Here is a 17,511-nt window from a genome sequence, read left to right on the forward strand (position 1 = left end):
CATTATGAGCACCATGGATATGAGCACCATGGGAGCCATTGGGCAGGTGGGGTGCGCTGGAGTCATCGGCACCTGCAGTCTCAGGGCGTGGCTGTGAGGAGAGCGCTTTCCTGAGACTGCCTGCCAGATGCAGTTGGTGACATGCCCCAGCTCTCAGGAAAGTGACCTAACCTGGATCTTTCTCTATGGACACGGGATTGCAAGAAATTCTCATTTGCATGTTGATGGGGAGTTCATTTTTCCTAGAATCTGCATGTCTAGACCCAGAGAGAGAAGCATTTCTTCATAATGATTAATCAACTCGATTTCGAAGGTGAAAGAAAAGAAAAGAATTAAGGAAATGAGATGCTAAGGAAACAAGGGGCGGGGGGGGGGGGAAATCTCCCAAAGGTGGACCCACCCAGTACACCTTGACAGCATTTCCTCGTATCCACCTGCATAAAAGCAGTCCGCCCTTTCTGCGTGACAAAGAGCACCGAGAGAGCCGACGCAGGAGCAGCCCGAGCATCCAGGGACAGGTGAGCCTCCTGCCAGCCTCCATCTCAGGCTCTTGTTCATCTTCATCCTCACCCTCATCCTTTACAGCTGCAGAGAGGTGGCCTGCCACCATTGTGTGTGGCCTAGGATGTCCCAGGTGCTTGGTACTCAATATAGAGGTGAACTTTCTGGTACCTTACCCTCAATAAGAAAAGATGGAGAGTGGGGTAGAAGGAAGGATGGAAGAAGGAAAGATGGAAGAAGGAAGGAAGGAAGGAAGGAAGGAAGGAAGGAAGGAAGGAAGGAAGGAAGGAAAGGAGAAAGGGAAGGGGAGAGAATCCAACATTTACTATAACCTCTTTGTTCTAGGGCCTGTGCTGGGTACTTCATAATATATCTTCTTTTAAATCCTTTGCAGTATTAAATATCTTTTTAAAAAGTATATATTTTTATTGATTTCAGAGAAGAAGGGAGAGGGAAAGAGAGATAGAGATATCAATGATGAGAGAGAATCATTGATTGGCTGCTTCCTACACGTACCCCCCCTGGGTACGAAACCCGCAACCCGGGCCTGTGCCCTGACCGGGAATTGAACTGTAACTTCCTGGTTCCACCCCTGAGCCACACCGGCTGGGCTTACATATCTTGTTCACTGTAAGGAGCATCTGTAGCTCAGTCTACCCAATCAGAAGTGCATTTCTTTCTGGCTGGTATGAGGGCATCTGTGGGGATCTCCAGCTGAGCTCCCCCAGGGGACAGAGCCGTCAGTGGGATGATGTAGAGGACAGAGGGCCGAGGGCCAGCTTGCCTGCCTTCTCCCTCTGGCTCTGCTACTTGGTGGCCACATACCTTGGGCAAGTTCCTTCCCTTCTCTAAGTCTCAGTCGCCTCTGGTCAAGTGGAGATAGGGTGGTTGTGAGCATGAAATAATTAGGAAAAATGCCTGGCACAGGGCCTGGCACCTTGGCATGCATGACGAACGTTAGTTGCCTCTCTTATCTCAATCTGCCAAGGTGTCTGGAGTTGCCAAGCGGAGGGAGGCATCTTTCTCCTGCACAAGATGCCGGGGCCTCCTGGCAGCAGGGGCCGGGCAGGGACTATCCCGTTGCTTCTGACAAGGTAACTGTCAGAAGCAAAACTGTGCTCCCTTCCTAGTCACTTGGCTTTCTAGAAGCAGCCCAGTTGCCTTTGGCGGGGAGAGAGCGCTGAGGGGACCTACAGACACCCCTGCCAGTGGGGTCTGTACTCTTGTTTGGTCAGAGAGAGAGGTTGGAAAAGGAGCAACCAAGCTCTGTGATGAATGCCCCCTGCTTGGTGAGGTCTCATTAGACACCTGTTCTCTCACCGGGAGTGATGCCGAGTCCAGGAGAGATAAGGCGAAATGGCTCTCTACACAGGATTTGCTGTTTCTTGGCTTTCGGGAAAAGAGCGCGGGACTCCCAAAGGGAGATCTGTGGAGTGGTGGTCGGGTATGGGAACAGCTGCGGCTCACACTCTGGAACCAATGCCTGTGCTTTATAGTTAGAGCCACTATCACTAAAGGCAGGAGGTGGGGCGCTCTGCCGCCCCTTAATTGGCTTCCGATTTGGGTGCCTCCCTCTCCTCCGCTGTCACACACCAGCTGGAAGTGGTTACATGAGAAAGGCGGAGAAAGACGGTGCTGAAGGGTGAGAAGGCATCTCAGGGTCTGGCCCTGCCTAGGGACTGGCCAGCTCCACCATGGCCCTCACATCCCCGGCGCAGTGGGAGACAGAGGGGAGGCAGGGGCAGCCTTCCCCTCTCTCTTCCCTGTGGCTAATTAGTTATTAGGAGACGGCTTGCTTCTTTCTTTCCCATCTTCCCCAGGAGGTGACATCTTCATAGCTGGCGTCAAATAATGATTTTAAGCAGATAATAAAAGGGTGTCGCCTATTTTGGGGGCAAATAAAAGAAACCACATAAATGTGCTCTTATGGTTTTTTAGATCTGTTGCCTAATTCCTAGGACATATTACAACCCTGTTTTTCCTATTTAATTGATTAAAAACAATGCTTTTCAAAGTGAGCTGTGTTGAGTCATAATAGAGTGATATGCACTCACAGTCACAATCCCTGGGACTTGAGAGAGAGCGCACTGTATTGTGCTTCCTAGGGTGGCCGGGGGAGCATGGGGGTAGGAGGAGGGCTCACTCAACTGAGTCCAGAAAGCCAGGGGAGGAGACAGATGCCTCTGGACTCCACAGGCCGGGGCGGTGAGTCTGTTCTATTGGTGGCTGCCTGGCCTGCCCTGTGACGTCCAAGGGGGAGCTCACCAGGGGTCTCTCTCGCCCTCTGCACTCGGCCGGGCAGCTGACTTCCACCCCTCCTGCAGGACATGAAGGCACAGCGGGCTTCCCTCTGGCTCCTGGGCACAGCGTTCCTCCTGAGCGCAGCGCATGCCCGGGGTCTCAGGAGATGTCTGATTGCCATGGACATGCGCCACCTAGGAGAGAGCTTCCAACACATCAAAGGAACCATCGTGAGTACGGGCTCTGGGTGCAGGTGTGGGCAAGAGCGCGTGCCTGACCTTACATCCAAACATGAAGAACAAGTACCTGCTCGTTGTTTGTTCGTGTCTCCGGAAGACATGGGATGCTCCTCACGTGCGTTCGTTCTTATGTTTTCCTCCTCAGCAAGCTAAGGACACCTTCCCAAATGTCACCATCCTGTCCACATCGGGGACCCTGCACAGCATCAAGGTACTGGCCTGTGTCTGCTCTTGCCTGTGTTGTTATTTGTACGGTGAAGCGGCCCTGGGCTGAGAAAGAAATCCTCACCCTGTCCCCGTCTCTTTCCTAATCTCGTGTGTCCTCTAAGTGCTCCCAGCTTTTTATTAATCACCAGAGACATTAGGGCACACTCATGACTCAGAAACTCTGAACCCTTGGGAGCTGCCATTTTGTTGTCTGTATCTATGAGGTTTGTTTGTTGCTTTTTGTTTTATATCCCCAAAGATATAAACCCACAGAGTAGTGGTTACCAGAGGGGGCGGACCCCCTTCAAGGACCCCCTTCCTTCCTTTTATCCACTAACCCGCAGCCTACTCAGCCTGTAGGTCACTGCTCCTTTTCCCGGCTTCCCCATGAAAGCTTCCAGAATCACCTTAAGCCGCAGGCATCCTTTTACTGACTACTATTCCAGCCAGCTGTACAAGAAACTCATTAGATATCACAGCTGGAAATGACCCTAAAGATTACCTATTCCGAAACCACAATTTTCAAATGACCAAATTGACACCTTTAGAGGGAGAATGACTAGTTCCTGGTGGGCCAGGAATAGAGCCCCACGTCTCATGCCTCTGTCTCCACATTCTTCTCTCAAGGTCTAGAAATAGCTGATGGGATGTGAGAAAGGGGTCCATGAGGATTCAGGTCTTTATCACATTTTTTTAATCTTTAAATTTTTATTGATTTCAGAGAGGAAGGGAGGGGAAGAGAGAATCATTGATAGGCTTCCCCCTGCACTCTCCAAACTGGGGATGGAGCCCACAACCCAGGCATAGGCCCTGACCGGGAATCGAACCGTGACCTCCTGGTTCATAGGTCCATGCTCAACCACTGAGCCATGCCGGCCGGGCTTTATCACATTTCTGTCTCCCTCTTTTCCTCCCTGATAAAAGAGATGTGCCACTTTAGCCCCTTCGGTTAAGGGAACTGGCAGGACTGGTGGCAGGAGAGTATTTGTGTGTGTGTGGCAAGTAGTGTTTGCCATCCAGGAAAAGCTACCCCTGGGGCCAAGGAGGTTTTGCTGCATTAATGCTAATGAAGATGAAGGCTCTATCTCTGCTGTAGATCCCTCCCTTCTCAGACTGAGCTATACGTCTCCTGCAGAGTAACTCACTGATCTCAGGCTGCTAGAAGGAAACAGCCTGGCCAGCTGCTCTGAGCTGTGCTCTGGGAATTCAGGAGCCCTTCTTTAGAGACATCTGCCCTCTGTTAGCTGCGGACCTGCCCAGATGCAGCATTTCCACAGCGGTCAGTGTCCATTCTTGCACATCCCAGTCCCATCAAATGATCCCTGCGGTTTAGAAAGGACAGACTGGAGGAGAGCCGAGCATTACACTAGAAGGAATGCCATTGCGATAGAAGGAATATGTGCTCAGCATATGCCTGGCAAGCAACCGCCATTGAATAAATCCAGGCTGTCCGAAGGCAGACGTTACAGAGGGGCAGACTTCTGCACAATGTAAGAAAATGCTTTTCAGGAAAACTGCTCAGACACGGATGCTTTCAAAAGGCAGATGCCTGGTTCCTGGAGGGGTGTAAACAGAACTGAGTGGTGACCTGTTGGGGATGCTGTAGAGAGAATCTAGTCTCTGATTGGGCTCCACCCCTTATTAACATATCTCCTGGCCCTATACAAAGAGTGGGTGAACCACAATCTCTCCTCAGTGCCTTCATCATAAGTAGCTTCAGTGTACCAAGGGATGGACACTCTGAAACCAATATGAATTTAAAAAAATAACTTTTAGTTATCTTGGTCCTTGCTGCTCCTATTCAATCAAATAGGCCACGTTGGTCTCCAAGATAATAAAGAAGAGAGGACCCTGGACTTCTCTGATTCGTAGCTGTAGCCCGTGGGTGCCCTGGGCTTTCTCTAATTCATATCTGTAGCCCTTAGATGTGTGCTGTGTGACCAAGAACCTCCTGGCGTTTTACGTGGACAGGGTGTTCAAGGACCACCAGGAGCTGAGCCCCCAGATCCTGAGAAAAATCAGCAGCATCGCCAACTCTTTCCTCTACATGCAGAAGGTTCTGCAGCAATGCGTGAGTCCCACATCAGCACTCCCAGCATCTGCATGCTGTCTGCTGGGGAGAGCCCGGGATGTGCTGGCCCCAGTCGCCTTCTCACGTGGTTCAGGAAGGCAAAGGACGTCCCCTCCCTCATCCGCCATGGGGAGACCTGTCAGGAGCCTCTTCCAGTGGTCACCCCTTGCCCAGGCGTCCTCCCTGCCAACACCTTATCAGACCCGAGTTTCCTTAAGGAGAGTCCTCCTGGGGTGACCACTTATGTCAAAGTATCGCTTAGGTGACCCCAGGACTGGCCTGTGAGAGGGGCGTTCCAGGCTTATCCTAGGCCAGTGATGGCGAACCTATGACACGCGTGTCAGAGGTGACATGCGAACTCATTTTTTTTGGTTGATTTTTCTTTGTTAAATGGCATTTAAATATATAAAATAAATATCAAAAATGTAAGTCTTTGTTTTACTATGATTGCAAAGATCAAAAAAATTTCTATGTGTGACACGGCACCAGAGTTAAGTTAGGGTTTTTCAAAATGCTGACACACTGAGCTCAAAAGGTTCGCCATCACTGTCCTAGGCACACCCCTGCTGTCTGTTTCTGGCCCTTCGGGGTTTTCATAACCTCTGGGTAGGTCCCCGGTATAGCCTTCCCCTAAGGATCCCCTGTAATTCATGATTATCTATTAAAATCAAACATCAGAAATAAAACCAAACTCCAACAAACCAACGAAAACGTAGGACAGCAGAGACCCTGTAGCCCCACCCCCGCCAAGGGTTTCCTGTGTGCCTTGGCGGCAGGTTACTTCACCTCTGTGTGTCAGAGTCTGAAACTTAGGAACCATGACCCCTGTCCCACTTACAGTAAGATTCATTGAGTCAATTATTTAATTAACGAACCCAACCAATATCTATTGGGTGCCTGCCTTGTGGGGCGCTGCATTCAGAGTGGGGACAAGACGGATTTGGCACCTACTCTCCTGACGCTTCCAGTCTGTCAACCCAGAGGAAGCCAACGCTCTGGTCAAACACAGGGTGACTCTACAAACAGGCCTTGCTCCCCTGCTGCTCCACACCGAGTTTATTTACCTGGCGCTCACCTTGGGCGGAAGGAGGAACATCACTCTAGGAGGGGAGGCGGTTGAAAGGGTGGGCCAGGATGGGAAGGTTCTCTCACGGGTGCTGCCTCCATTTTATCAGCAGGAGCAGAGGCTGTGTCACTGCGGGCAGGAAGCCGCCAATGCAACCAGAATCATCCATGACAACTACAATCAGGTGAGGGCGGGGAAGAAGACGGGGACGATGGGGATGACAAGTGGGCGTGCACCACCCTCTGCCTCCACTCCACTCACACTCATCCACTCACCAGCAAGTATTTATCGCAGGTCTCCCGAGCTGTGTGTGCCCGCAAAGAGAGTGTTGGCCTTACCTGATTTGCTAAGGTCCTGGGCTCCCCTCCCCCACACCCCTCCACTGTCTTCTTACGCCCTCACATATCAGATCTAACCCGTGTTAAGTTTTGGGGGAAAGCACATACTGCTTAAGATGGGGGTGATCCAGAGGAAGCGAGATCTCCAGTGAATTGGAAGCTGTTATGCATGAAGCAGGTTACCTGCCAGGTGTCAGCGTGGCCAGTAACGGTCATGAGCATTCTGTGTGGTACAGAAGAGCATGCTGCTCATTCGGTGGTGGGTGCATGTCTCATACACAGGTGGAGGTGGAAGCGATGCTTCTTATGTGCATCAATTGGAGATTTTTGTGAAAATGCAGATTCTGGCTCCATTGGTCTGGAATGAGGCCTGAGATTCCACATTTCAACCACACTCTCTAGAGATGCTAGTCATTGGAATAGCAAGGAGGTGGGGAGAGCTGTTAGAGCTCTGGTTCCTTATGGAGAGGTCCCATAGGATAATGTTATAGCAATGGCTAAGAGTCCTATTGCTCTTATTATGAGTCAAGTATTGTTCTAAGCTCAGTGCAGGTATAAACACATTTGGTGCTTACAACATTGAGATGAGCTGTTATCGGTGTTTGACAAATTAGGAAAGTGAGGCACAAACAGGATAAGAAACTTAGCTAAGTTTATATTGCAACTAAGTGGTGAAGGTAGGACTCGATCCCATGCCTTCTGGCTCTACGGGACATACTTTTAGTCGGCTGAAGAGGAGATGGAGGAGGTCAGGAGCTAGTCCCACTACCGGTTGTGTGACTTTGGGTAGGACACTGATTCCTAGGGACTTTGGTGCTTTCATATGTCCAATAGGGAAAACAAGCTCTCCCTACTCACTGCACAGCACCCTGGGATCGAGACCTCTTAAAGCTAATTTGAAATAGAAAAAAGCAAAAGAACTGTCTAGAAAGGCAATTTTTCCCCCCTGTGAAAAACAGGAAAAAGCCTGGCTGGCATGGCTTAGTGGTTAAGCGTCAACCTACGAAATAGGAAGTAACAGTTTGATTCCTGCCCAGGTTGTGGGCCCGATCCCAAGTGTAGGGCATGCAGGAGGCAGCCGATCAATGTCTCTCTCTCCTCATTGATGTTTCTCTCTCTCTCTCTCCCTCTCCCTTCCTCTCTGAAATCAATAAAGATATCTATTTAAAGAACAGGAAAAAGAAAAACAAGGGGCAAAGAATGAAGAATTTTTAATTTTGACAAGTTTCTGAGATGATTTAACTGCTTGTTTGTGGCAAACAATTTGGGTTGCCTGTTGGGAAAATTATTTGGGGTCTGTATACTCTGCAAATATAACTGATGAACTAAAAGAAAACCTCGTGGGGACCAGAACATGGGGATAGTGGGTTGAAATGATTACAGGGTCTGAAAGGCAGGTTCTCATAGTCTCTCTGGTTCCAGCTGGAGGTCAGGTCTGCTGCCCTCAAGTCTCTGGGAGAGCTGGACGTCTTCCTGGCCTGGATTGACAAGAATCATCAAGGAACTCCTGCCGCCTGACACAGAGAACCTGGTTGCCCAGGTGAACAGCTTGGGAGGTTTCCAGGAGACAGCCTCAAGCATGTCAAACTTGTGGCCCGGGGGCCTCATGCCTCGTCTATTTGGCCCGTGGTAACCTTTGAGTTTGACATGCTTGGCCTACCTTGAAGGGCAGGGAGATGGGGATGACCCCATTTTAATGCAAATGAGCATGATTGTGAAGCAACTTCTCTGCAGATTTGGAATTCTCTCCTCTCGGTCTGAGGGATTGTAGGGCAAAATCTAGGTTTGGACGGATCTCACCCTGTAGCCGGGAGTCCCAGGCTGTCTGACCCCACCTGAAATAACCTACTAGTCTATTGTCATATTTATAATGAAATATGTTCCTTTGAAAGGTCTCGTTGGCCATCCTGGAGGAGAAGGGCTGGCTTCCCCCTAATTTATTGTGAGCGTGTTTATCCCATGTCTGTGATGTGAGCTGAGCGATATCCTGTAGTACATATTGTACTGACTGATTTTTCTTAATAAACTCTGTTTTTTTAATCAATTAGTGAAAGTGTCTTCTGATTGGGGTGGGGGGAAGGGTCAGTTAAGGAATCATAAATGGCAACTATTAGAAATGAATGGGGCCTTAAAGAACATGACTAGGCCTAGAGAGGGATGAGACTAGAGAAGGGTTCCAAACTGGGTCTCTAAAGTCTCCATCCAGCACCCTGTCCTCTGCTTAAGGATCGGGAAGATGGATGGAGGGCTTCTGCCCACCGACTCCTGGACATCACTCTGCTTTTCCTCCTCTTTCTCTGTGTCGTTGCCTTTTCTTTCTGCCTGACTTTGTCTTTGTCTCTCTCTGTCCTCTCTTTCTTACTGCTCTCAACCTAGAAACATCTTCTCTGACCCTAAGTCTCCATGGGTGTATATGTCGGGCTAGAGAAGAGTGTTTCTGACAGAGGGATGGTTGTCATGGTGACAAAGCTGGGGTATCCTGGGTAGAGGAGTTTGGGCCCAGGCTACAGTGGAGAGAGGCCAAAATGGGCACCAACTTCTAGATGGACCCTCCTCAGATGGTTAAGGACAACAACAGCTGACACTTACTGAGCATCTGTCACGTGCCAGTTGCTGAAATAAGCACTTTATACTCGCCATTCTGGGTCGGTATCTCTACTGTGACCGGTTGGCCGAAGCATCCTTTCTTATTCTACCTGAGAAGGAGATTTCACAGAGTGTGCTTTAGTGGACAGGGCAGGATCCCTGAAGTCAGAACAACTTGGTTCCAATCCTATTGACTTGGAGCAAATTACGTATGTCTCTAAGTGTCCGTGTCCTCCTCTGTAGAATGGAGATAACACACCAGTCTCAATGTGATTCTGTGAGCACCAAGTGAGGGGAAGCCCCTGACCCACATGCCCCCCACAGTAACCCCAGCAGGGGGAGGCTGCCTGGTGTAGTGTGAAGAGCTTCTGTCCTGAATTGATGGGGGCAGGTCACCTCTGAGTGCCTGGCGCAGTCCTGCACGAGCTATGGGCTCCCTCCCCCTGCACCTTGGCGGTTAAAGGTGAGCCCTAGATTTCTCAAGGGTGCTGCTAGGAGCTGATGGAGGATGGAGAAGAAATGGTTTGGCTCCTTAGCAGGTATTTATTAAGCACCAACTCTGTGAAAACAAAAACAAGAAACAACAACACCAGTGTTTGAGTGTGGACCTCTGAACCAGGAGGTCACAGATCGATTCCTGGTCAGGGCACATGCCTGGGTTGCGGGATGGATCCCCAGTAGGGGACAGTCTACCGGCATGCAGGAGGCAGCCAATCAATGCTTCTCTCTCATCATTGATGTTTCTATCTCTCTCTCCCTCTCCTTTCCTCTCTGAAATCAATAAAAACAAACAAACAAACAAACAAACAAACAAACAAACAAACAAACAAGAAACAACACCAAAAACACAACTCTGTGGACAACCAGAGTCAGGACACATTCTTCAAGTCTGGGTGGAGGGAAAGGACAGGTAGACAAGGGAAGTGGGCAAAGTGAGGTAGGCAGGCAAGAGGTAATCCTTCCTCCCTCCCCCTCCTCTCTTTCTCCTCCCCCCTCTCTCCCCTTTCCTCTCCTCCCCTCTCCTCTCCCCTTCTCCTCCTCTACAACCATCCATGTAACAACCTGTCCTTCATGCAGGCACAGCTCCTTCCGCCTGTAAGGCTCCTCCTCTCCCAAACTCCCATCATGCATGCAAGATGAGCAGGCCGCATTGCATCCTGATTGAGGACCCAGGCTTTGGAGCAGGACTCTCTGAGTTTGGAACTATTAAAGGTAAATGGAGGCACATCAGAAACTTTACAAGTTTATTTGAGCAAATCAGTGTTTACTGGAATCAGGCAGTGCCGGACCAGAAGGAGCGCTCTGCCCACAGGATCCAGGAGAAAGACTCAGAGAGAGAAGGTGCAGAAGCCAAGAAAGGACATTGATTGGCTGCAGCTCAAAGCCCGAGTGGCTGTCAGGGACTGGCTGCCCTTGATTTCATGACTTGAGGCATTTCCAGGCTTAGGTTATAGTTTGCTTATCAGGCTGCCATGGCATTAGTCTCACCTCAGTCCAATGACTTCCTTGTTTAATTTCACAAATCCCAGTTCCATAACTAGAGCTGTATGACTCTAGGTGTGTCGTTGAAACTTACTAAGCTTCACACTTCTTCATCCATTTAATTGGGCGGCCTTTACCCTATTATGAGGAGTAAAGGAGAAGGTGTGAGCAATGTTTTCACCTCAGTGCCTGGCGCATTCTGAGCGCCAACATGTGTACATTGTTGTCGACACTGTAGGTCAAGCATGTCAAACTCAAAGGCTAACACAGGCCAAATAAACGAGGCATGCGGCCCGCGGGCCACGAGTTTGACATACTTGTTGTAGTTCATTCTGGCACCAGATTGCCTGGTTTGGAAGCCCCTGGCTTTGCTGCTGCTGAGCTGTGTGACTTCAGGGAAGCTATTTAACCTCTCTGTGTCCCAGTTTGGGGGACCCTGCTATGTTACCAGAATTCTCTGGAGAAAGAATGACAGCAGTGGGCCTATATACTACTGACATGTCTAAGTTGTGAGGAACATAATGATATTTTGGGGTGTCTGAAGCAGCTGGAATAGGATACCAAATAGCTGTGATTTCTAGCAGGGACAGGTTCACAGGTGCTGCGAATTCTATTGTGGTTTATGTTTGTTTCCCAGCCTCATGATGGAAGGAAATGCTTTGAACAGAGGTTAGTGGAAAAAGCAAAAAAGGATGTTTTTTCCATCCCCCTTTCCCAGGCTAAGAACCCCTGCGTTAGAGGGTCTGTTCCCCTATGATGCTCTGAGGTCCCAAGCACCCAGGTCTTGTCCACTTTGGTACCTTTGGGCCATTTTGTTCGGTGCGGGCACACGGAGAGTCCCCTTGCTTGTTTGTGGAATTGAAAGGAAAGGAATTGCCTAGATCGCCATCCTCCCAGGTGAGGAAAGTGCTCATTCAAGGCTAAGGCTGGAGTTTTGTTCCCACACTTCATGTCTGGGAGAGGGTTTTCCAGGGGCTCCCACTCTGCAGGCTGGAGCGGGAGGAAGTGGCCAATTCTGGGGACTCCGCTAAGTTACAGGAATTCTCTGGAGAAAGCATGACAGCAAGTTGAGCTGGTTAAGCAGAGCAAGATGGAAAAAACGCTGGAAAAGGAAATGACGTCACTCATTCTGTTGGCTTTGAGCACCGGAACCGAAAAGTTCGAAAAGTACAGAAAAGTACGGACGCTCCTGATAGTCGGCTGCTCGGCCCATCCCCGCCCTGCAGGGAGGTGGCAGGGCTGCCAGGCAAGGCTCCCAGTGAGCGGAGGTTCTTCCTCCTCAGAACGAGGATGCCAGGGTTTCCCTGCAAAGTGATGCAACTGGCAGGCAGCTCAGATGCCAGCAACGATGATGCCCTCCATATAGACGGGCAAGACGCTGAACTGCGAGCTCAGGACCTGCCGTGGGGAAAAAGGAGTGGCTGGGCTTCCTTGGTTTCTAGACAACTGTTTCCGGCCCCAAAATGCCCCGGTGAGGAAGCTGAGTTTATTTCCTAAGAAGGGATTCTCCTTCCTCCTCTGCCCAGCTTATCTTTATAATTACCTGGCACTGGTTATAGGCTGACCCCCAGTTTTGAAACCCCACTTCCTAAAGTTAGCTTCGTGTGCTCACGAAATGCACCCTTATTTCCCCGCCCCGGCCACAGCAACCCCCCTCGCCCCCCTCCGCCGCATCTCATTTGAGCCGTTTGCTTCTGCCACTCACAGGGTTTGCTTCTGCCACTCACAAGCAGACATTCCTTCACAGCTGCCTGGGGAAGGCCAAGCAATTCCTGTGCCAGGGATCCTGCTGGCATGAGTGAAGCAAGATTTGACAGGGTCAAGGGACAGTCCTCCACTGGGAAGTCTGTGACGGAGGGAGGACAGACTGCAGGCGAGCCTGTCGGAGGGGTGTCTGAGCAGCAGGGAGAATGGAGCCTGCCTGGCGGCACAGAAGCTGCAAGCGCCCCTAGCAGGGATGCAGACCTAGAGGAAAGCTCTGTTGGCCTGGCCGGTGCCTTTTGCTTTGTCTCACTGGCTAGTTCCCACAACAGTGTTTCTGGGAAATAAGATTAGAAAAGTTGAGAATTATGAAATAGTAACACCATTTTTTTTTTAAAAAATTAGAGATTGTTTTATATGTGCCATATACCTTTAAGAATATGTTTTTATTGATTTCAGAGAGGGAGAGAGAGGGAGAGAAAAATAACACATCCATGATGACAGAGAATCATTGATTGGCTGCCTCCTGCACGCCGCCTACTGGGGATCCAGCCCGCACACAACCTGGGCATGCGCTCTGATCCGAATCAAACTGTGACCTCCTGGTTCCTGGGCTGATGCTCAAGCACTGAGCCACACTGGCAGGGCAACACCATTTCCGGTAATCATTTGCAGTGCTGAATGAACTGGTTCTTAGACATGATGTGATTAACATTAATTGTCCAAGGAGGCAGTGAATTCCATTATATTGGGAAGTTTGAAAACCTTCTGATTTCAGGACTTGAGGACAGGTTGCAACAACTCATTGTTTGCTTCATGGACTCCATCACTGCCCAAAAGTGCCCTGCCTAGATGGGTGCTCAAGCAGCTGGGTATTGCTTCTGATAGGATAGAATCACCCCAGTGATTCCGGATTCCTGGGAGGAAGATGGAAAGTGCTAGGTTCTTCCTATTATTGTAGATTCAGTGTGAATTTCAGAGCCTCAGACAGATGAGATGCGTAGTCTCTTCTAGCTGAACAGACTGTTGGGACTCTTATAAGTAGGCCCTGAAATAGAACGAGGAGCCCTGTTTCCTGGCACCCCCATTCCCACTGCTCTTCTAGGCCCTTTTGTCCCTGAAGACACACAGTTTAATGCACAGAGTAATGAATTAAAAATTAAGAGACTTAGATGGAAGTTTCCATTCTGCCACCAACTCACCTTAAACTTCATGTTGCCCCCTGGGGCTGGTTATCCTCACATCAACGGTAGGAGGAGAGGCTATATTTTTAGTACATTCCGTTACTACTAGCTGGGTGAACTTGGGCAACCCATTCAACCATTAAGCTTAAGTTTCTTTGTCAGAAAATTGGGATATAAGACCTGTCTCATAGGAAAAAAAATATCTGTCCCATAGAAATAACAATATATTCAACATACATTTATCCAAAACTTACCATAGACTAGGACCCATCCCAGGTGTTTGTAATATAGGGGTGGTAAGGCAGACACAATTATAGCCTCAAGGAGCTTATGTTCTTAGTGGGATTTTATGATAATATCTACATTAAATATGTATTAGTGTATATATATTATATGTTATATACTATATATACATTATATATTATATATACATATATGCATACATTTATATACATACATATATATACATATACACACATACATACACACATATATATACACATACAAAAATGATTATAGTGTACAGAGTAATTAATAGTTACCCCAGGTACCAGGTTCAGGAAAATCTATACATTATTATAATAATAATTTTAGGTTGAACCATATGACAGTGCCAATATCAGATAGTTCTGACCTATGCAGATGGAAAATGCATGTGGTCAGTCTAGCTATATTTTTATGCTGGGCTGGGGTCTCTTCTCCGAGTCCCGCATGGAGAGAGAGATGTGAACCGGTTTGTTTAAGTAGGCGGCGCTTTTGGGATTAAAGAAAAATGAAAAGACAGACACAAAAATAGAATAGAAGCTTGGGCCGGGTGTGGCATCTGCCCTCTGATTCGAGGGACAGACAGAGAGAGCCTCAGCACCGCAAGCAGATTTATTTATACTCGAATAACTGGAAGTTATATCACATCTGGGTGGGCCTTGATTTCCTGGCAACATCATGAGATCCATCCCCTTAACACTGGGCGGGAAGGTCAGACTGAGAGGTGTCCCAGTCTGTTGACCTGGTCTGCCCTCAGGGCGTGGCTCTGCCTTCACTCTGAGTTTCAGCTGGCATAATTAAACCATGTTTTTGCCAGTGGCCCTTAACACATACACACACACACACACACACACACACACACACACACATATATATATATATATATATATATATATATATATATATATACAAAAATGATTATAGTGTACAGAGTAATTAATAGTTACCCCAGGTACCAGGTTCAGGAAAATCTATACATTATTATAATAATAATAATGTTAGGTTGAACCATATGACAGTGCCAATATCAGATAGTTCTGACCTACACAGATGGAAAATGCATGTGGTCAGTCTAGCTATGTTTTTACTATCCTAGATTGCTCCTACAGGTTTAATTGGCCTCTATTTTTTAAAAAATGTACTTAAGCCAAAACCGGTTTGGCTCAGTGGATAGAGCATTGGCCTGTGGACTGAAAGGTCCCAGGTTCGATTCCGGTCAAGGGCATGTACCTGGGTTGCGGGCACATCCCCAGTAGGAGATGCTCAGGAGGCAGCTGATCGATGTTTCTCTCTTATCGATGTTTCTAACTCTCTATCTCTCTCCCTTCCTATCTGTAAAAAATCAATAAAATATATTTTTAAAAAATGTACTTAAATGCTCTTCAGTTCACCCACATCACTCTCTACTACCACTAATTGAGGCTATAGTTAAATCTCTTTCTGGGAGGAATCATTTTTGCCTTGGGAATTGGTGGTGGAGATAGAGAGAATGGTTAGGGTGAGGTAGGAAAACTTTTATAGAGGAAGTGTGTGGAGAGTGGCTTCAGCGTTTGGACAGGTTCAATCCGGGATTAATGAGAGGGCATGATCCTCTCGTGGCAGAGCCACGTGCAAGTCCCAGCTTGAAGGGCAAAGCCCTCCCAGCACAATTATAGCCAAAGGCTATGTTTGTAAGCTTGAGCTTATGGTCCGAACCTGTGGTCCCACATGGCTGAGTGATGATAGAGTTCCGGTGCATGTAATTGAGTAGATTAGAACATTGTTAACATCTTGACCACACCCTTATTTGTCTCGTGGAATCTGGCTATAAAATAAAGACTCGGCTTACACGCCATGGTCCTGTCTCTCCATCAGAGAGGGCATCGTCCCACCCAGCCTCAGCTTTTATCTCTTGTCTGTCTTTTCTAAATCCTTCACCGCCCCCCTCTCAGGTTCACCCATGGCCATGCTGGCTCGGCACAGAAGTGGACTAAATTGCTGTCTGTACGGAGAATGGAATGGGATCTATTCAATGGATTTTAAAAGAATAAAGCCTTTTGATATAGGAAAAGGAGACAATTGATTAGTCAAGTTAAATTGGGGGGATTGAACATGAATATGTTTAATTAATCATTGCAAGTAAGTTAACACAAAGCATTTGGGTTCTTCTTGGCTAATGAAAAGGAATTGACTGGCATGGGTACTGCTTATATTTCCTGAAAGTCTTGATTTTAAGTATTCTTGTCAGATCGTGTTTTTCAATTTTACTTTAATCACTTATGGCTGATCAAGAGAAATTGTTTACTTATCACCAATGATAAAAAAAGACAGAGGGGAAGGGAGAGTAGAGGACTGGACGAAAGAAGGCGAAGGAGCCAAGTAACATATATGCATAGCCCATTGACACAGACAACAGTGTGGTCATGGCCAGAGGGAAGAGGAGGGTAGTAGGAGGTGGGCAAAGAAGGGAAAAATGGGGACACCTGTATAGTATCAACAATAAGAAATGAAGTAAAATAAAAAGAATAAAACAAGTATGAGCTCAAGAGATATTTAGATTAGATGTTCACACATATTTTTAATGTGTATCAAGCATTAGGATGAAGAGTTATGGTCTTCATTTTGAGGATCTTTAGGAGACGTTAAAAGACATGAAAGAGAGTGCCCTGATCCAAAAGGCAGAATAACAAAGAATCATGGTGACATTGAATGTCAGAACTGGAAAGGAGTTTATACATTATCTCATGTACAATATTTTAAAAAATATTATAAAATAAAATATTGCTCTCATTTTACAGATATGTAAGCTGCAATCCAAAAAGATGAAATACTATGTCAAAGTCATTCTCTAAACTGTGGAATCCTGGGACTCTAATACAGGACTTTAGAGTCATAGATATTGAGTAGAAAATAAGTTGAAAAGGGATATAGTATAATAATCTCTACCATCTTGAAAAATTTTTTAAACATTAAACTGGATAGATTAGTCCCTGTATAAGAAAATCTTTCCACGTCCTCAGGGGGAAAAGGCGAAGGCCCATGAAACAGAAGGCAACGTTACACTCTTTCACGTGCCAAAGAAAAATCTGCTATTGGAAGTCAGAGAAGAAAGAGGTCGGCGTGGTTTAAAGTAGTTTATGAATAGCCCAACTGTCGTGGCTCAGTGTTGAGCGTCGACCTATGAACGAGGAGGTCAAGGTTCGATTCCCAGTTGGGGCACATGCAGGAGGCAGCTGCTTGATGATTCTCTCTCATCATTGATGCCTCTATCTCCCTTTCCCTCTCCCTTCCTCTCTGAAATCAATAAAAATATATTTTAAAAATAAAGTAGTTTAGGAATAAAGAATTGGGGCCCACTCTTTAATACTGAATGGAGAGAAACAAGGGTGGCCATGGTTGGAGGGAAATGGGAGAGAAACAAGGGTGGCCATGGTTGGAGGGAAATGGGGGGGAATAGCAAGAGTAAAGGAGAAACAGCAGGAGGCAGCCCACCATGTCTGAGGTTGGGGAGAAGCCTGGTTAAGGAAAATTGGAATTAAAGGAGGGCAAAAACACCTCCTGGAATTCTCTTACAGTTCTGTAATTCAGTCATCTTTTTTTGCCCTAATTATCTTTAGAAAGAAACCAGAAAAAAAAAGAGCATATCTTTTAT

At 47.5% G+C, this 17,511-nt stretch overlaps 1 protein-coding gene across 4 annotated transcripts; it reads left to right on the plus strand.

Annotated features, from left to right (window-relative positions):
- The first annotated feature begins 482 nt into the window (after window positions 1-482).
- Window positions 483-8,646, plus strand: IL19 (interleukin 19). 4 transcript variants are annotated; one of them, XM_014460898.2, is made up of 6 exons: window positions 483-518; window positions 2,826-2,972; window positions 3,127-3,192; window positions 5,107-5,259; window positions 6,435-6,509; window positions 8,086-8,646. In XM_014460898.2, exons 2-6 carry the CDS (start codon window positions 2,829-2,831, stop codon window positions 8,179-8,181), a joined length of 534 nt encoding a protein of 177 aa, XP_014316384.1. In that variant the 5' UTR covers window positions 483-518; window positions 2,826-2,828; the 3' UTR covers window positions 8,182-8,646. The 4 variants fall into 4 exon arrangements, with proteins under 4 accessions (XP_014316384.1, XP_023614787.1, XP_006094954.1 ...); XM_023759019.1 differs by lacking the exon at window positions 483-518 and adding an exon at window positions 2,573-2,706 and having other exon boundaries at window positions 7,820-8,646; XM_006094892.3 differs by lacking the exon at window positions 483-518 and adding an exon at window positions 2,573-2,706.
- The last annotated feature ends 8,865 nt before the right edge of the window (window positions 8,647-17,511 follow it).

This window comes from Myotis lucifugus, unplaced genomic scaffold (assembly GCF_000147115.1).
Source record: "Myotis lucifugus unplaced genomic scaffold, Myoluc2.0 scaffold_145, whole genome shotgun sequence".
NCBI classification, from domain to species: domain Eukaryota; kingdom Metazoa; phylum Chordata; class Mammalia; order Chiroptera; family Vespertilionidae; genus Myotis; species Myotis lucifugus.